The sequence below is a fragment of the Mixophyes fleayi genome, chromosome 1 (genome assembly GCF_038048845.1).
Source record: "Mixophyes fleayi isolate aMixFle1 chromosome 1, aMixFle1.hap1, whole genome shotgun sequence".
Classification (NCBI taxonomy): Eukaryota; Metazoa; Chordata; class Amphibia; order Anura; family Limnodynastidae; genus Mixophyes; species Mixophyes fleayi.
In genome coordinates, this window is record NC_134402.1 from 425,513,742 (window position 1) to 425,535,322 (window position 21,581).

General features: G+C 39.1%; 1 protein-coding gene across 2 annotated transcripts in view; it reads left to right on the plus strand.

The window, feature by feature from the left end:
* The window catches only part of ITGA1 (integrin subunit alpha 1), a 131,104-nt gene that overhangs the window by 82,604 nt on the left and 26,919 nt on the right, over positions 1 to 21,581 (plus strand). For both annotated transcript variants that reach the window (XM_075183947.1, XM_075183936.1), the window contains exons 10-15: positions 1,474 to 1,547; positions 4,405 to 4,549; positions 13,101 to 13,243; positions 14,710 to 14,853; positions 15,987 to 16,217; positions 19,185 to 19,315. In XM_075183947.1, the coding sequence (XP_075040048.1) occupies positions 1,474 to 1,547; positions 4,405 to 4,549; positions 13,101 to 13,243; positions 14,710 to 14,853; positions 15,987 to 16,217; positions 19,185 to 19,315 (868 nt within the window). The remainder of the gene's footprint in view (positions 1 to 1,473; positions 1,548 to 4,404; positions 4,550 to 13,100; positions 13,244 to 14,709; positions 14,854 to 15,986; positions 16,218 to 19,184; positions 19,316 to 21,581) is intronic.

A 21,581-nucleotide genomic window follows, 5' to 3' on the forward strand; every position in this document is an offset into this window, starting at 1 on the left:
CAGGCACTTCTTTGAAACAGTGGTAGTTGATTCCTATAAATTGGGCACTGCCAGCAGACTCTTGTTGTGTATTATAACCCTGAAAGCAGAAACGTTTTTTACTGAATGTCATAATAACCAACCTGGACATGGGTGTGAAAGAGTTGAACAAAACAAAAATGACTTATCAAAAAATGACTAAAAAATCTCACATTCACTATTATAAACAAAATACTGTCATTACTCATATTCAGTTCAAGAGCTGACACTCTCAGGAAGTATTTTACTTGTCCCAAAATTCAGTCACAACTTAGACCATTTCCTGCATAAGTGTATTGGTATAAAAACTAAGCCTATGTGACGAATGGATTCTTTTCAAACTCAAAGAGAAAATGTTATGACAAGAAACATGACAAGAAATCCACAATGCTTATTGATAAGATTTAGTTATAACAAACTGACATCTAAAAATATAAGTGCAAAAAAGTTTAATTAAAACCAACGAGCCTCTGGTTAAATCTGTGGACAGGAGAATGGCTAGTAGATTTGGATAATTTTACAGTAGCAGAGTAATCCCACAAAACCAGAAAATTGCAATATAATATCCCAGCTTTTTTGACCCTTTTCTTCCTTGCCCATCCCCTTTCCCGGTGTGCTGGTATGCTAATCTGTTTCACAACCAATGTATTGCCTTCTCGCCTAACTTCTCTATTAATGGGTCCCAAAAATATGCCATTATTCCGATCTGGAATAGAGCAGAGATATGGCATTAATTCAAGTAAATCTGGTATAATGTGATTCCTACAAGAGATACATCATCCCCTATATGTTCCTTATGTACTGTCTCATTGGCACATTTTGTTTTATTACTTTCAAAAATTGCAAATTTAGACAGAGATCCTCAGAAACATTTTTTTATGGGATGTATTCTTTTGATCAGTTATGTTTCCCACAAAGAATATGAACTTTTAGGGCTAGGTTAACTAAACTGCGGGTTTGGAAAAGTGGAGATGTTGTCTACAGCAACCAATCAGATTCTAGCTTTCATTTATTTAGTGCATTCTACAAAATGACAGCTAGAATCTGATTGGTTGCTATAGGCAACATCTCCACTTTTTCAAACCCGCAGTTTAGTAAATATATCTCTAGATATGCCTATGTATGATATCAGGGCATCTAGGAGTAAACAATCAAGGCAAGGTGAGAGACAGCAGGCCTCTGAAATATGTCTATGTCCTTCATCAGAATATATTAACCCTTTTTTGCATATAGGGTAAACAGTGATTTGCTGTAACTCATTTTGACCAAAATAAATTTTGATTTTCGGATATATCATGATAACATTAACATATTATTTTCAGATTTATCCTGATTAGACTATAATCATGAAATTGAATGCACATTGGATATATAAAATAAATTCAATAATGTAATATCTATATTATTTCCTTGTAACTATTAACTATTAAATCCGATTGATGTTTTATTTTTCAGCTACAACTGAGCAGCAAGCATCATCCTTTGAAATGGAGATGTCTCAAACTGGATTCAGTGCTCACTATGCTAAGGTATATATAAATATTCAAAAATATGGGCTATTTTTGGATTTATTTTATTCATACATGTAATGAAGTATAAATACATGTAGTTGGAGTCCCGTTTAGATGGTTCTGTCCTGGAGGGAGTGGTTCCTGTTTGGCTTAGTTTCTTCTATCTTTCATTTGTGTATGCCTGAATATAGTGTCATTATATAGTAAGCAGAATACAGCCAGAAACCAACAGCTCCTTTGTCCTGACTGCAGGAACAGCCAGAAGTTATGTCCTGCATCAATCTGCTGGGGTGGGGACGGAGCATGCTTTACACAGGGAGAAGGGTGGGGGAGCCAGGGCCTGTGCTAGCATGTCGGCACCCCACTGCAAAAAGAAAATTTTCTTTTATAAATTATTTGTTCATTCAATAATGCTTTTTCTTTTAATGCAAATCATATAATACACTTTAATAAAGAGAGTAATACAAATAAATACATTATACAGAAAACATGAATTGCTGTATGAATAATATAAATGAAGAATATGTATTCTTTGTAATAACATTTTTGGCTAATTTGTTTGGTTGTGCCCCCTTATTCATCACACTGTGCCCCCTTTTGATCCCACTGTGCCCTTCATCATCAAACTGTGCACCCTTATCACACTGTGCCCTTTCCTCCTCCATCACACTGTGCGATTTCCTCCTCCATCACCACTGCTGCTCTCTCCTCCTCCATCACCACTGGGCTCTCTCCTCATTCATCACCATTCATCACCAATGGGCTCTCTCCTCATCCATCACCACTTCTGCCCTCTCCTCCTCCATCACCACTTCTTCTCTCTCCTCCTCCATCACCACTGGACGCTCCCTTCCTCCATCACCACTGGGCTCTCTCTTCCTCCATCACCACTTCTGCCCTCTCCTCCTACATCACCACTGCTGCCCTCACTTCCTCCATCACCACTGCTGCTCTCTCCTCATCCATCACCACTGGGCTCTCTCCTCATCCATCACCACTGGGCTCTCTCCTCATCCATCACCACTGGGCTCTCTCCTCATCCATCACCACTTCTGCCCTCTCCTTCTCCATCACCACTTCTTCCCTCTCCTCCTCCATCACCACTTCTGCCCTCTCCTCCTCCATCACCACTGGACGCTCCCTTCCTCCATCACCACTGGGCTCTCTCTTCCTCCATCACCACTTCTGCCCTCTCCTCCTCCATCACCACTTCTGCCCTCTCCTCCTCCATCACCACTTCTGCCCTCTCCTCCATCACCACTGGACTCTCCCTTCCTCCATCACCACTGGGCTCTCTCTTCCTCCATCACCACTTCTGCCCTCTCCTCCTCCATCACCACTTCTGCCTTCTCCTCCTCCATCACCACTTCTGCCCTCTCCTCCTCCATCACCACTGGACTCTCCCTTCTTCCATCACCACTGGTCTCTCTCTTCCTCCATCACCACTTCTGCCCTCTCCTTCATCACCACTGTGCCCTCTCCATTATTTACTTACCTTTCTATGACCTTCCTTTCTTCTCTTCCTCTTTCTTCTTCTCTTCAGTCTTTTCTTCTTCTCGTCCTCTTCTATCGGTGTGCTGGCTCCTCTCTGTACCGCTCCTCACTGTGTCGGAACGTGATGACGTCACGCCCGACATTAAGTGTGAACAGAACAGAGGGGAGAGGGAGGAAGGCGCCGTTCCGCATACAGGTTTTTTTTGCTTTCTTTTTTCTTTTTTATGCCGGCGGACAAGTGGGGATAGCAGAAGGAGGAAAGCGCCCCTTAGTCTTGGCGCCCCCCCCCCCCTCCGCCTTGCTTACACTGATTAATGTGTTCCACCAGCCCTGGGGGGAGCATATGTTACAAGTAGAGAACGGGGAGGACATACAGAGTCTGATTAAGGTTTGAGGCAGCTGTAGGCTAATAGGCTTGTAGTGCCTCCTTGCCTTCCACGCCAGGAATATATGCAGTAGGTAAAAATGAACTTGTCCTTAAGTTAGAATCGATCTTTCTTCACCCCTCTCCTCCAAAGTTTATGTTCCTGTATATTTGAAACTGTCTTTACCAATTAAATACATCAAGATTAAAACTTTACTACATTTTTCTTTGGAGAATAACTATTCTTGTTATATTTCAAAATGAATTACAATCTATGCCTCTCCATCACAATTTTGCACCCTCAAAAATGTTGCCCCCCCCAAAATGCTTTCACCCTAGGCTGCAGCCTATTCAGCCTATTGGATAATCAGGCCCTGAGGGCATTTGTCATATATACCTTCCCCATTCTCCCTTTGTTCCAAAAAGGACAACCTCTACTCTAATACCCACTAAATTCATAAAATGCATCTGAATCACAGACAAGCATCCAAAATGGCTCTTGGTTATCCCAGGGAGCACCAAATCAAGGGGTGTGCACCCAAGGGGATGTGCTATTGGCTGGGCACATTGGGGAAGGAGGACAAATAGGGACACAGAGCTTAATGCAGTGGGAACGTATGGACAGCTTTGCTATATGTTGTTGCTATGGACTAATATACATAGCAACTGCCTAAGTTGGATCAGTTTTACGGACTAACCTCTTTATCCCAGCTACTTGATACATATTTACCAAAAAGTACACTATGCTTTTTTTTTAAACTTACCAAGATGTCGAACTGTAAAAGTCACTATTCCACTTACTGCTCACACTTCATTGTGGAGAAATGTTACAGATTCTTTTCACACCGAACACAATATGAAAAGAAGACTGACATCCTCTCATAAAAAAATATCTGTTCAAAGGAAATAATCGACACAATTCAGTTGTGTTTTTCACTATATGTAGACAAACATGATGAATGTACTGTAAAACACTGTCTTGTAATAAATATCTACCTTTTTTTCATTATTGTGTAGGACTGGGTGATGCTTGGTGCGGTTGGAGCCTATGATTGGAACGGAACAGTTGTCATGGTTAAGTCTGACGCTATTGTCACACCTCAAAATAATTCATTCAAGACAAGACAGCAAGAAAGGAATGAACCTCTGGCAGCTTACCTTGGTCAGTGAAATTCAAATATAATTATTGTTTGCCTGGTGATTTTTTTTCCCTTGGCCCTGAGATACATTCTAAGATAAAGTTCTGAATAACAATACAACACCCACGCTAATGACACACTAGACATAGTTTTAATTATTCCTTTGTATTTGCCTAATTTAAATATTTTTTTCACATAGATTAATAAGAATACTTATATTTTGTGGTGAGCTGGATGATTTCCACGTATTTCCCATTAGCAATCCACACCATGTAAGAGATGAAAAAAATATACAGATAATAGTGCAATCCTATTTATACAAAATATAGTATCACATATATTTCAATGAGAGAGTATAGAAAACACAATCCACATAGATCTCCAGTGGCGCACGCAGGGGGGTTTTTGGGTCTCCAGAAACCCCGCCCCCTCCGTTAACTTAGTGCCCACCATAGTGGCACTGTCCTATACAGCAGCCGTGGCGCTGTCAAAGAAGCGTCCGCGGCGGTGCTGTATTGTATACAGCACCAACGCGGACGCTTCTTTAACAGCGCCGCGACTGCTGTATAGGACAGCGCTGCCGAAACTGAGCTGCTGCGCGTGCGCAGGGGGGGGGGGGGTGTCAGGAAACCCCTCCCTGACAATCCTGCGTGCGCCCCTGATCTCCAAAGTATTGGTCCCCTATTGTGGATAAACTTCCACCACACAAACTTGTAAGTGTGCTTCAAAAATATATCACTCTTCATAGTGAAGTTTCCCTTTAGGTATACGGCTTACTAGTAGAGATGGGCGGGCTCGGTTCCCCGAGATCCGAACCCACCCTAACTTTGCCTATATGAGTACCGAGCTGAGCAGGCTCGGTACTCTCCCGCCCGTTCGGAATCGAAATCGAGGCAAAATGTCATTGTGACGTCGTCGGATGTCGGGGGGCTCGGTTCTCGCGATATTTGAAATGCATAAATACCCGCCTCCACAGCAATCCATCGCCATTTGACAGAGGGAGAGAGCAGGGTTAGGTCACAGGCTGTATTAGAGCGGGGACAGAGCAATAATTGTATACCTTATTCTTTCAATTATTATTGCAATTCTGATACCAATTCTATTAGCAATTGTTAGAGCAGGAAGAGAAGAGGATAGAGGAGACTTTTTTTTCAATATTTTGCACTACAAGTGCTTCGGGGTGTCCCATATTCCCCAGTGTGAAACACTAATTTTTCTGGCTGCCAAACGTCATATTTAGCAGCAGTATCTATACCATATTTTGCACTACAAGTGCTTTGGGCTCATTAAAATGGATTCAAAGCAGTCCACATATGAGCAGGTGCTGTCACCAGTCCTGATGGTAGTGTTCCCACTACGTCATCTGGTATAGCCTATGTAAAAGTACATAGTTTTTTTAAATCAGGGAAAAAAACACACACCCCAAAAAATTTTACCGTGTTGAAGTGAAAAAGAAGTGTAACTGAGGAAAAGTTAAGTGCCGATAAAAAAAAATTGCAAACATGCCATTCTACACACGCAGTGGCAAAGAAAGAATGAGGCCTTTCTCTATTAGTGGCAGATCAAAAAATGTTACTGAGCTTTCTTCTTGTATGGTCACTCGTGACCAAGCAAGACCAAGTAATTTGGAGTCTAAAAGTGACCTGCAAGAAAACAGTAAGGCATTAGAGGATAATGTATGCTCTGAATCAGAAATAACACCAATCCCTGTGGAGAGTCCATCCACTAGTGGTATGTCTAATCGTGAGCATTCGGTTTGTGAACCCATAAAGAAGGGCCCTTTCAGCAGTTCTGCTGATGTGTGCTTGAACAGCCCAAGTGTAGCCGGTGATACACAAATTGAGGATGCCACTTTGGAATTAGAAGAGGATGAGGGGGAGATTTGTGTAGGCGACGAGGGCACTAATGATGATGTTGATGAGGATGTTTGTGTAAGTCCTGCACCAGTGGCAGCAGTTCTGGCATGTGACAAGAAAAAGGCCATTGTCATGCCTGGGCATAAAACAAAAAAATCTACTTCTTATATGTGGAATTATTTCTACCCAAGTCCAGACAGCAGTTGTATAGCCATTTGTAGTGTATGTCAAGCCACAGTCAGTCGAGGGAGGGACCTTAACCATCTTGGAACCTCATCTATGTTACGCCATTTGACGAGAGTTCATGGCAAAGTGTTGGGAAAAGCGGAAAGTTCTTCCAAAAAATTACAAGCACTCCATCATCAGCTAGGACCCTTCGATCACCGACATCCCGACGGCTACAAAATACACCCACCACACCATCCTCATCAATATCCTCAGTAGCGCTCAGCGTTAGCCCTGCATCCCACTTAGTAAGGCTGGATGACTCCTGCACTTTAATTGATTCCTCTGAAGAAAGCGTTAGTCCCACTGCTGCTGCTGCTGCTGCTGCTGCTAGGGGTGAATCGTCATCCCAGAAGAAGGCCAAGAAAAAGAGCAGTCCTATATTACAACAATTAACTGTGAAACATTCATATGCTAGGGGAAACAAATATGGCAGCAGTCACCCAGTCGCCAAGCGAATCACAGATGCCATGGCTACCATGTTAGTGTTAGATCTGCGTCCAATCTCCACAATAAACGCAGCTGGTTTTTCACAGTTAATTAAGGTTTTGTGTCCGCGTTACAGAATTACATCGCGACACCATTTTTCCCGTAAAGCTATTCCACAACTATACCAAAAAGTGTGTACAAATGTAAAGAATGCACTGAAAAATGCCATTCTGCCCACTGTCCACTTAACCACAGGTATGTGGACAAGTGGAAGTGGGCAAACCAAAGACTATATGACTGACAGCCCACTGGGTTGGTCATTCACCTTCACCAGCAGGAACAGCAGCAGCATGTACACCACTACGTAACATTTGTCACTGGCAGGCCACTCTTTGTATCACCGGCTTCACTAACAGGCATACAGCTGACAATTTGTTACGAAAACTAAGAGATGTGATTGATACATGGCTTATACCACTTGGACTCTCCCCAGGATATGTCATTTCTGATAACGCCAACAATATAGTGCGAGCATTACAGCTGGGTGAATTCCATCACATTCCCTGTTTTGCTCACACCATCAACTTGGTGGTGCAGAGCTTCTAAAGAACTAACCGTGAAGTGCAGGAGATGCTTTCGGTGGCCCATAAAATTTCAGGCCATTTCAGGCATTCTGCCACAGCATGTAGGAGATTGCTGCAGCTCCAAGAGCAGTTTAACTTGCCCTGCCACCAACTTAAGCAAGAGGTGTTAACAAGGTGGAATTCCACCATGTACATGCTTCAGAAGATGGAGGAACAGCGCAAAGCCATCCAAGTGTATTGCACAAGCCATGACATTGGGAAAGGAGGGGGGATGTATTTCACTCTTGCACAGTGGGGAATCCTTTCAGTGCTGTGCAAGGTGCTGAAACCATTTGAAGTTGTGACGTGTGAAGTGAGTGCAGACTCTGCTAGCTTGAGCCAAGTCATTCCTTTAATTAAACTTTTGGAAAAGCAGCTTGAGAAACTGAAGGAGGAGATGAAAGAAAGCAATTCCGCAAAGTATGTTGGCCTTGTAGATCAAGTACTTAATTCGCTTCACAATGATCCTCGAGTTATTAAAATCGTGAACTTGGATCACTACGTTTTGGCCACCGATCTAGTTGTACGCTGAACTGGGCCTTGGCTTGCCGACGTGTCCTCCTTCAGTTTCTCAAGCAGCTGCTGCTCGTAAAAAATTACATTTTCAAAAGCGAAGCAGGGAAGACGCATTTGGCAGACCAGAACAGTTTAACATCCGGGGGTAAATGTATGAACCTCCGGATTCTTCAACTCCGGCGAGTTCAGCGTCTTCCGCGCTTAAATTTAAAGCGGCGCTGCCTTGTAAAGGGAAACTTCCCTTTACAAGGCAGCGCCGCTTTAAATTTAAGCGCTGAAGATGCTGAACTCGCCGGAGTTGAAGAATCCGGAGGTTCAAACATTTACCCCCTAGGCTGGTTTGAAAGATTTTTCAAAAAAATGTGTGACCTTGCCCATAACTCCATCCAATCCGAGTATTAACATGCAAAGGATGGTGGAGGATTATTTTCAAGAGGCAATTGATATGGAAATGTCAGACAGTCCCTTTCCTTACTGGGAAGAAAAGCAGGCCATTTGGAAACCCATGTACAAACTTGCTTTGCAATACCTAAGCTGTCCAACCTCCAGTGTGTACTCTGAACGAGTATTCAGCACAGTCGGGAATCTAGTCCGTGATCGTCGTAGGAGGTTACTTCCCAAAAATGTAGAGAAAATGATGTTCATAAAAATGAACTACATCTTCCACGAGGAAGGCCTTCACCATCAAAGACATCCAAGCACTGACAGTTCTCTAATGGTGGATTCAAGCGGCGATGAATTGATAGTCTGTGATGATGACGTACACACTAATGAGGGTGAGGATGAAGCTGAAGATGATGACGATAACATCTTTTTTAAACTTTCTATATAAGTGTAGGGTGCAATCTACCCCCAAATAGGAAAGGGACTTGGGGCATTTCCATATCACGTACAGACTTGAAAGGCTGCTGTTTTGGCAATTTCTCAATAAGGGTAGGGTGTCATACACAGACTGACCCCAAACTGGCTTTGTACATTTCAATTTATATTGTACAGTCTATAACGGCTGAATTTTTTACTATTTTCTACAAGTGGAGGGGTGCCTATAGAGACAGAAACCAAACTGCCTTTGTCCATTTCAATTTATATTGTACAGTCTATAACGGCTGAATTTTTTACTATTTTCTACAAGCGGAGGGGGGCCTATAGAGACAGAAACCAAACTGCCTTTGCCCATTTCTTTATATATTTAACTATAAGTTTAGGGTGTAATATACACCCAAAGACGATGGCTGCATTGCCAATATACATAGATGGAGAGGAAGACAATCTGGTTTGTGTGTAGAATTAATGACGGCCTACCAGGAATTAAACTGGTTTTTTCATAATTTATTAGCTTTACAATTACATTACTTATCCAAGAAGCAGGTGGAGCACTAAATTTGGTTATTTTAGACCCCAAAAAATTGTTTTTTAAACAAAACTGCAAAACAAAAACAAAACACGCAAGGGTGTTTTTACCAAAACCACAACCAAAACCCGAAGGTAATCCAGATCCAAAACCATAACCAAAACCAAAAACAGGGGTCAGTGAGCATCTCTACTTACTAGATTCACAGTTGGAAATCGTATTTCTGAAAGTTCTTTGGATCTTCAGTAGAACCAGTGTCAGGTATCAGAACTTTGATAATATTGTCTGATACCTGGCACTGGTGTGGTGTAATTTTTCCACAATAGGGAACCAACACTTTGGAGGTCTATGTGGACTGCGTTTTCTATGCTCTCTTATTGTATATGTGATGCTATATTTTGTATAAATAGGATTGCACCATTATCCGTATGTTTTTACCATCTCTTACATGGTGGGAATCGCTTATAAGAAATACATGGGAATCATCCAACTCACCATAAAATATAAGTATTCTATCTCTTAATAATGTATTAATAATAATGTATGTGAAAAGGATAGCGCTTAATATGTTGTCCTATTCTCTCTGTTTATGCTATATTATGTTTTATTGATGAATGTATGGTCAATGTAGGACTTAATTGAGCAGCAATCTTTTTGAAGAGCACCAGTGAACTCAAAATTCCATTTCTACTAATTTAGATATTTGAAGATGAATGTATATTTGATAATATTTCAGTTGATAGAACCTATTGAGCTTCTGCAGAGTTGTTACTCCGTCTGCTGAGAGTTTAGGTTGCCTAGAAAACCACTGTTTTAATCTTTTTCCCATAATCCCTTTATTTATTCACAAAAAGCCTAATGTAGAGTCAGACATAAGTCATTTTGTGGGGCATACATGTATGAATTTCTGTACTGCGCATGCATACCAAAATTAGTCTGTATCTAGATTTCAGTGTATATTAGACTTACGGCGCCTTTAACCTGGAGAGTCAGAACAGGGGTGGATAAGCATATGTTGAATACAGTAAGGCCATGTACATATAAGTGTAGTACAAACAATGGTAACATAATGAGACTTGAACACATCCCCAGACAAGCTTCTCAGGAGACATATCTTTTACGGGTTCCAGAAGCCTGGTGTAAAAATATGTGATGGTAACGATGACACCAGCAGCACTAGCTTGCCGCTTCAGCTGATAGTTCTTAATTCATCATCATCATCATCATCATCATCATCGGCATCATTTATTTCAGCAGTCAGCATAGAAACCACACAAATACAAATTAAATATAACAAATCATACAAGTAGCAAATACACAAGTCCAAATTAAACATAAAAACATAACAAGTACAGTTGAGGTAGATAAAGGAGGCTTGAGACAAAGGAGAGAAAGAGTATATAGACTAAATCCTTAGCATTATGGTTATATTATGTTTTATGACATCCACCTATTCAGTGTTATTGTTTTGCATTTCCCATTGGATTTAAAAAGCGGTATAATGACCGAAGTGGTGATGGTGTTTGTATTTTATTACCTTTTATATTGCCTGTTGTATTGTATTGACACTTCATTGCATTATACCATGTACTAATAGAGTAATGCAACGTTTGCATGAATAACTAACCCTGTGAAGCTGCACCTCTATGCTTGACGTAGAAATACTGCTCTGGGTTGAGTTGGGCGTATCTTGAGGTACTTGCGACTCAACATACATACGTAAGATTGCAGTTTTTGCAACAGAATGTTTACGAGCCCATTAAAGGTGCAAAGTGCATCAAACTCTCCCTGAGGCATATGTACGTGGGACGATCCTCTCAGTTGTTGTTGTTGTGCTCTAGCAGCATTGGTTGATTCCGACATCATTAGAAAGTGGCAAGACCTGAAAGAATGTATGGCCAGAAAATGACAGAGCAAAGGGGAGAAAGACGCATCCACGTAACACAGCTCCTGATAATACAGACAAATAACACAAGACTATTCAGCATATACATTCCCCTGTACTATTTATACTTAAACTGTCTTTAAAAGAGACATCAATATTTCCAGGTCCATGGTCCAAAAATCACAATACTTGTATGCTTGAATTAAATATATGAGAAATAGTTCAAAGATGAATCAAACAGGTATTTTCTGAACACCACAAAGTACCATGTTCGGTCCTCTACCTCCCCAACATATGGAGACAAGCAGGATGACTACTTGATATAAACAATACAACATATAACACTCCAATAACTAATTTACTTAAAGAATGTACTATTCCATATAGCATACACAATAATTAATTTCACTTCAGACTATGAAACATATGAATATGATATTACAATATCTTAGACAATGTCCTGCAACCTTCATACGCTAGTGGATTGCTTTGTGAGGAAGCAGGTTTCTTTAAAACACAATAAATGCTGTTTCAATGCAGGAAATGGGAGCTATGTTTTCTCCACGGGGATACTGAGTGCACATAGTTGTTTAGTCTACACATTTGAGACGATGCACTTAACAAGTGAATCTTTAGATGCTGTGACGACATCAAGTGCAGTTTCAGACAGTGACAGGATGCACTGCACATTGCAGGACAGTGGGGGACGTCTCCTAGAAGTGTCTGTGTGAAGAACAAAACAATTGAAAGCAACAACATTTCTATCTAGTAAATAGACACCGAGGATACCTTATGCCAGCACGGTGGCTCGGTGGTTAGCACTTCTGGCTCACAGCACTGGGGTCATGAGTTTGATTCCCGACCATGGCTTTATCTGTGTGCAGTTTGTATGTTCTCCCTGTGTTTGCATGGGTTTCCTCCGGGTGCTCTGGTTTCCTCCCACACTCCAAAAAAACATACTGGTAGGTTAATTGGCTGCTATCAAAATTGACCCTAGTCTCTCTCTCTGTGTCTGTGTGTGTATGTTAGGGAATTTAGACTGTAAGCTCCAATGGGGCAGGGACTGATGTGAGTCAGTTCTCTGTACAGCGCTGTGAAATTAGTGGCGCTATATAAATAACTGATGATGATGATGATGCCACACACCGGCAACAATTCATACCCCATGTTTTACTGAGCTACATTTTCGTCATCTTGGTTGAACATTGACCTTAGACAGTGGCTGCTGTAGCAGCAATGAACTGGGTGTCAGAACTGGAGATGAGCCTAACCCTCCTTCCTTCATTTTGCTCAAACTTTAAGCGTATCCATCACTAACCCACACAGGAGGCAGGTATTTTATGGGTTTAACCATTACTCAAAAGAAGGCAGCCTAGCAATTCACTAGAAGCCTGTGACGTCACAAGTGGAATGATTGGCTGAATAATAGTGTAGAAAACAGAATGGCCGCCTTTACTATGTGGAGGGGACATGTAGACTTTAGTCATTTTAAGGATGAATATGTGCAACGTGGGCTTGTAACATGGGCCCTACCATGTTTATATCCACTGAAAACAGATTCTGCAGTAACAAAAATTAAAGCAATTTTATTTTATTTCTTAATACATATCAACTTTCAACTATGTCTTTCTTTCATCTCAAAAACAGTTATATTCATTATTTTGGCATCTTTATATATTATATTATTAGGCTATACTGTGAGTTCTGCATTTATAAATGGAGAAGAGATCTATATTGCCGGACAACCACGATACAACCATACCGGCCAAGTTATCATCTACAAAATGAAAGGAGAGAAAATTAATATACTTACAACATTAAATGGAGAGCAGGTAAGTGTGTCAATCAACTGATCATAGTGTTACTGTTGTATTTAACACAGTTAAGGCAATTATTTTTTATGCCGATTTCATAATTATGCGAGTGTAGTCTATCAAGTTACTAGGAACTAGCTACATGATTGATGTGTTTCAATTATGTCACGAAGCCTAAGTAAACACATACCTCCCAGTAGTCATGATTTTTGAATAACAGCCTAAGTTTCCAGGGCTCAAGAGAGGCACCAACTGTTTAATGGTTGTGGTCTCTGTGAATTTATCATGGTATAGGAAGATCGGAGGTGTGACTTAATTAGTCCAATATTTTAAATTGAGAATGCTGTGATATGTGAAATGGTATTCTCATGAATGTTTCTTCAGCCTGCAAAATGTCTGCTTCAACTATGTGTTGGCAATGGGTGTACCTTTAAAGGTAAACTTATTCATAACATCAGGATGCAGAAAATAAGTCTTCAATGGCTTGAGGGTGCTGTCTTCCATGTTGTAGAAAGTCACATGACACAATATTGGAGCCACTATAGTAATCAACTGTTAGGGTTCCCAGTATGAGTACCATAGTGAGTAGGCATGAGGCATTGGCTGATCCACAGGAGAATCAAGCAAGAACAGGGTCAATCAAGCCAGGGGTCAGAAATCGGATTATCCATAACAAAGCCAGGGAATAGACAGGAGCAAAGTCAAATGTAGCTGGGGTCTAGGTCATAAGAAATGGTGCAGGATGAAGGAACAAAGCAGGAGTCAAATGCCAGGGAGAAGTCAAGATCCAAACAGGATTTTCACAGAGATACCAGCAGCAGCAGCGACAAATGAACTGGCACTGGCCTGTTAAAAAAGACAGTCTTAAAAAGAATAGCCAGAGGTGATCACGATCCTTATCTGATGAAAAAGACTTAATCCCTTGCAGGCAAGAGAAGAAAGGAAAGAAAGCAAGATAGCAAGAAATTGTCCATATATAACAGCAGCACCTCTGGTAGCACAGAGGTACTGCAGGCCTAATTTAAAATAAGGACAGAGTTCTAACATCAACTATTATGTATTTTTATGTCAATTAGATAATCATAGCAATCGAATTTACAAACTGCACCCTCACTTCCCTTGAATAAAGTACACTAATTAGGGAATGATTTTTAACATGAAGACCCATGTGCAGTTTATGTATTCTTTTGCTGTGACTACATATGAACCTGGGAGGACATTCAATACCTGACTGGCACTGGAAAATATATTGTGTGTCTTGGGCATTTACCAGGGGTGCACCCTGTCAGTACGTTACTCAATGACATGATATACTCATATTAGTGTCCATGGATTATACAGTATTTGTGGTACCAATATGCAGAGGATAATAGTTAATTTAACATAAAGGTGGTTATAATTGTCAAAACCTATATATATATAGGTTTTCAGATGACCTAATCTGATTAATTTCTGTATTTTCAAGCATAAGTTATTTGTTCCAGATTGGGTCTTACTTTGGCAGCGTGCTTACCACAGTGGACGTGGATGGTGATTCAATCAGTGATATCCTTCTGGTTGGTGCACCAATGTTTATGGGAAAAGAAAAACATGAACAAGGAAAGGTTTATGTCTATAGGATTCATGAGGTAATAAATAGTATTTTTAGCTATTGGTTTTTTTCTTCTTTTAAATAATTATTATTTAAAGTAGTCCATCAAAAAAGTGTAATTTAATCTTCTATTCATAAATACATCTGAATGAATTAGTCTCAAGGTGCTTGTTTTTTATTCAAGGCTGAACTTCGCTTTAAGTACACAATAATTTATTATTATTATTATTATTATTATTAATTATTATTATCATTATATATTATTGTGTCGCTGGACTATTTTATTTGCAATACAGTTCAAACTTTTTATTGGATTTTTTTTGCTGCAAAATGAAAATATTTTTGGGGATGTTATTCCTCTCACGGCGCCCTCTTTGTGTTTGTATATGTGTGGTTTGATGGATAGGGAAAATAATAATCCTTTTTGAACGGCTGCAGTGGGAGGTAATAATTATTTTTGAAGTATGAAATTAATTTATTTAATATTTATTGTTTATATTACTTGATTATATTAGTGGATTTATATTTTAATTTATATATTTTTTTTACTAATATTGTATATTAGCGCCAGACATCATTTCTTTTTGGAAAGGTTTGTTTGTAAAATTTACAAAGCCGCAATCTAGCAATCTCAAAGATCCTATTATTAATTAGTGTTGCATATTGCAACCATATCGTAGCTACATCTAGCTTAACTAGCTTAACTATGGTTGGTCAGATGAAGCTGACCTGGACTAAACATTATTAAGGTAATGTTCATATGGTCTTTCGGTCATATGTCTCTCCTCTGTTTTGTTCTTCCTTTATTAGGAGGAAATTAGCATTCTCTACTTTTATACACTATGTCTCATTTCTGTCCATCTTGTACGACTCTAATATTATGTTTTAAGCTGAATCTTCTGCTGTCTGTTCAATCACATGTATGAAATTTGCATTGGTATCTGTGCTAGCTGTAGCTAATTCTTGATTATCCATGTATGTGTTATTATGCTAAATTATATCTGTATATTTATTATATTCATGGATGTCATGGATGTCATATCTGCACGATGTAGGTCATATATGTAACATAATTCTAAGGAATCTGCTTGCCCTATAAATAAACAATGGCGATAATGATGCCGATGATGATAATAATAATGAATAATTAAAGGCATTTTGTGTTCGCAGAAAACATTTAAACATGAAATGAGTTTGGAACCTTTAAACCAAACCTGTAAACAAGAGACTGAGAATGAACCTTGTGGAGCCCGCTTTGGTACTGCCATAGCAGCAGTGAAGGATCTCAACCTGGATGGATACAATGATGTAGCCATAGGGGCTCCATTAGAGGGAGACCACCGGGGAGCTGTATATATTTATCATGGTAGCGGAAAATCAATAAAGAAAGAATATGCTCAGGTATATGTCAAATATATTTATCTAACTATGACATTTTTCATACTGTATCTAAAATTCCAGTTTAATACTGACCTTATATTACGGCACAAGTAACCACACTTGTGTACTTGGTTTTGTTAGTAAACAACAAGAAAACAAAAAGAACAGAAAATAAATTCTGGAAAACCAAACATTCAGATTAATTGATAACAAGTAATCATTTTAAAAAAAGATATATTTTGGATGTTCTACTTTTGTGTCCCAGCCCAATGCTAAAATCAAACAGTTTCAAAAAGCTTAAAAATGTGGTATCTTTCACTACTCTGGTGTAGTATAGAAGTGGGTAGTATAGAAGTGGGTTGCAGTCTCCTAGGTAACAGAAGTACTCTGTACAGACTGAATATAGTCAGATTCCTACAAGGGAACATCGTCCATGATGTCGCAACTTTCATAACTCAATAAATCTAATATCACAATGAATATCGCTTGGGAACTGACTTGAATTCATAATCAGCAAGAACAATTCCACCGCTAAGACTAATTAGTATGAAATCCTAGCACATTATCAACATGTAATAAAGTTTAACACTTTTGGTAATTTGCAGGTAAATAGTATAACTTATAATTATATTTCTATATATTTATGTTTGGAAAACTAGTTGCTGCTCCAATCAAAAATTATCGTGCAATAATTTAACCATCAAATAACAAAATCAAAAAAGAAGGGCTATCCGGACTACTTATTAAAAAAAAGCACTATCAGACGATAAGGAGGTTGGTAGGAATATATTATTAGATAAACATTCTGGAGAGATGAGTTCTGTTAAGAATGAGGGTAAGGTAGCAATAAGGAGAATCTTGTATTTGTGAGCCAGTTTCATCTCTATTCGGGACAGATAAAAAAGATTGTTAGAAAAAAACGTCTCTCTCTTAGAACATGGTAAGATTTTGATGGCCTCTCTTCATGAAAATCCAAAGGTTGATGCCTAGTTTGTTTACAAGAGGTAATTTGGTAAATACAGATACCCAATTATATGTAGAGAAGTCTAACTGGCTTCCATAGAATCCAAAAGGGTTTTTGAAATGTAATCAAACTACTTGTATTACATGCTTATTTGTACAACATAGAAAAGCAAATTTTTGCTCTTTTGTTTCAAAATAAAAATACAAGATAAAGGATTTTTTTGAATTGCAATCTACATTTGTTATCTATGTGATAGATTGTATATGTGGCATTCAATATGTGGGTCCCACGACCAGGACATTGACGGTGCACTTTCTTGAACACAGAAGGAACAACAAGGCATATTAGTCAGAAACCCTTAGGAGCTCTGAATATAATTAAGATATCTGCCATAGAACATGTTACACCCGTGGTTAGAAGAGGGGGAGGGTCCGGTTTGCTGTATTGTGCAGAAGAGAAGCGGTTGGGAAATTCTCATTGGGCTCCTTCTTTCCTAAGGGGCTCAATGAGTGTCTTGAACTTAATGGGCATGAGACATTAAGGACAGCAAAACAAAGAAAATGAGTAACTCTGCACCTTTGTGAAACCATGTTGCATTGGAGGGGGAGGTAAGTTTAGAATGTGGGGGCAAATTTATAGTTGGGGTAGGGCATGTCCTAGATAAACTTTACATTTCAGTGTAAAAATAAAGCAATCAGTAATGTGTGCTACATGAAAAAACTGCCAGTATTTAACTGACATGCAAAATAATAAACTAATTTGCACCCCTTGCATTGTAACATGACTTGTTCAGGATCAAATTTACTCCTTTGTATGCCTTGCCCTTCTTAATGACTTGGGCCCAATGTGTTTTGAATGATGGGTGTAAATGTGATTTTATTTCTATCTTTATATCATAACTGGGATATTTGGTATAAAATTTGGACATTAAATGATTATGAAATCTATTTGATTGGAACTATATCTGGTTACTTTTCTCAAATACCTAATATTTGTTTTAAATGATTGAAAGTCTAGAATGACTGATTTAAATGTAGTGGAATTAATATGAAAGCCTGGGGTTCACCAAGGCAGAAGGCTGTGTGTGGGAACTGTGGTTGTTGGTTCTTACCCCTATTTGGGGAAAAATGTTGATATTAATTTTAATTTGGTATTTTTTGAAGTAGGAGACAGTATGAGATTCATTTTATCTAATTGATAACTTATAAGTTATTATTTTGATTTTAGTTAATAAGTTAAATAGTATGTATATATGATACCACCATTTAAATTGGGAAATTTGAATAACAATTAGCTTATTTGGTCCTTTTTTTTTGCTTTGTTGCTCTATATCAGTATTAACTTATACACAGCTATATAGTTGGTTGATGAACACACACGCTTTTCAAGTTCAACCTTTTGTACATTCTAATTCTGTTGATCTAGAGAAAGACAAACTAAACTAAACTATTCAGTGAAGCAATTATGAATTTAACCCACCAAGGAGAAAATTACTACATTATTCAACTCCATATTGCTATCTAACAATTAAAGCTATACATGCCATTTCATGTAAGAAAACCATCAAATCTATTATTCAATCCAGTTAGTAAATTTTCCTTCACCGTCTCCTTTGGCAGAAATTCCACAGCCAGGATACCCTTTCTATGCTCATGGCAAAACTACCTGTCCTCCAGTTGCATTGGATATCCCATTATCATTTGTACAGTCCTGGGTATAGGAGGAAATACAGGGCCTGATTCAGAGTGAGACTTATGTCCATCTCTGTAGTAGTGTAACACAGGGGTGTTTTAACATAGGTACAGCCGAAAAATACATTTTTATTGGTGAGTGATCAAGGGCAGGTGTAAGCAGCGGATAATGAGGACGACACGAAAACCGGAACTAGCGACACATAGATTAGAAATTGCCAAGTGTGTTGTAGGAAAGATACATAAATATATATATATATATATATATATATATATATACAAAGTTACATATTATAGTTTTGTTATATAAAATGTCCTGTTTATCATTAACAGCGCATTCCATCAGGCGGGGATGGAAAAAAAGTAAAATTTTTCGGTCAATCTATACATGGTCAAATGGACTTAAATGGAGATGGTCTGACTGATGTAACAATCGGAGGAATGGGAGGTGCTGCCCTTTTTTGGTATGTACTAAAGATCTTGTTGAGCAGGGAATTATTGGAATTTGTTTATATTACCCAGAGTCTTCCATGAGCTTGAAACCCATGTTGAAGTGAAGTTATAGGTTGGCACAATGCAGACATAATTATTTACAAAATGTTAACTTTGTTAAATGGACTTATTGTGGTAACATTTGTTATATATTAGTAAAAACACAATATATAATACTTTTGAAATACATAAAACTAATGTAAGAGGTGTGAGACAATAATCAGAGATGAGTTTGTGTGCTGGGGGTTTGGTACAGTGTGCAGAAATTGTTTTACCATTTGTGAGGGAAAACTTCACCTAGAGCTGATCTTGCTCCTTTAGGAGCCTATTGAACATTAATTAAACAGATTTTGGCGCAAATTATCAGTTTAATTAATTATCAGTTTTTATCGCCACTTCTTGTAGCAATAAACAAAATCAAATTTTGACAGTTTTTTAATTTAACTTGTCTTGCTGGCTGCACTGGGGAAAAGTGTCTCTCCCATTTTTCCCAGAGATAGTTTCCGACACTAGGTTACATATGCAGTGAGTCATCTCTTCCGTGATCTCTCCTGCTCCTTTACATTACACATGGCCCGCATTACCTCCTTGTATGTTCAGTCAAATAGAGAGGTATGATGGATATAAGACACAAGAGTAATGGAAGTCAGCAGCTCTCGGTGGTTCTACTTTAACCTGTTCAAGTGTCTACTGTGTGATGTTTCACAGATCCTAAATAAAGAGACTCTGATTGCGGCTCCTATTGATAATTGTTCACATGTGGAGAGACACCATGCCCTCTTCTAATCTTCAGGGGATGCTAAGACTGTGATATATTCATCAATACACATGTATATATATATGTATCAAATCAATACTTGAATTTAGCTAATGAATATATAACATCCAGGTTATTCCTGGGACTCAGCTGCGTAAACCATCTTCATCTTTTGAATATAATGGTGTTTTTTGTATAATATATATATATATATATATATATATATATATATATATTATAATATTTATATTCTCACTTTAAATCGTACAAGAGCACTGCTGCGGCAGGTAAGCGCATTGTGGTAAACTCTTTTTACATTAATTTAGTCCGAGTTCGCACCTATGGTGCATGCGGCGGACACCAGACTCTGAAGTTTCAGGTGCTCCACCATCACTGTGCAAGTGTTCTCTGTAATATGATTATAACATTACTAAGTCTGATTCTAGACTCACCTCACATGCCTGAACGCTGGACATTTGAGCTTCAAGTGTCACTGGGTCACTGCGCATGCATGGACAACACTAAATAAAGCACTACTCAGTGATGTTTTATGGAGTAGAAATTATAGTGTACATGAGGCCTAATCATCATCATTGTTTATCTATAATGTGCCACAAAAATCTGCAGCACCGAACAATCCGTATAACAAAAATCATACATAGAAACAGAACAAGGAGATGTGAGGTTGACAGAGAAGGTGCAGAGAAGAGACAGGTAAGAAATCTAGAGGGAGAGGGTATTTCTGAGGCAACTGGAGCTAGAAGAACAGGATTGTAGCTGGTAGCGCACAGAGGGAGTAGTATCAGGTGGGAGTAAGAGAGGCTGTAGGGAAGAGGTGGCTTTTGAGAGAGCATTTGAAAGATTTAAAGTTGGGGGAGAGTCTGGTCAGGTGGAGTAGGGAGTTTCATAAGAGGAGAGCAGCTTGTAAGAAGTTTTGGAAGTGGTAGTGAGAGGTAAACAGAGAGAGGGCGAGGAGCAAGTCAGAGGTACATTTGAGAGGGTGTGTGGGAGAGTATGTTGTGGTGAGGTCAGAGGTGGATTTGTTGGTGAGGTGTTTGAAGGGGAGAGTGAGTAGACTGAATTGGATTCTGGAGGTTATGGGAAACCAGGGTAGGCATCTAGTGGTGAAGCAGATGTGGAACATCGAGAGAGGAAGTAGTCAAGGCGGGAGATAATGACAAAATGGATAAGGATTTTAGTAACTTCATGTGTGAGTATATGGTGTATTCTGGTGAATGCTTTGAAGAAGGTGGGAACAAGACACTGCAAGGGATTGGATGTGTGCAGTTAAACTGTGAGTGGAGTCAAGGATGACAGCAAGGGAGCGGGTATGTGGGCTGGGGAGAGCGTGAGGTTGTCAGTGGTGAGGAAGACCAGAGGGTAGTTGAGTCATAGGGAGGAGGAAAGAGGATGAGTTCAGTTCTGGACATGGTGAGCATTGGGACATCCAAGTGGTGATTAAAGTGAGGCAATGGGAAACA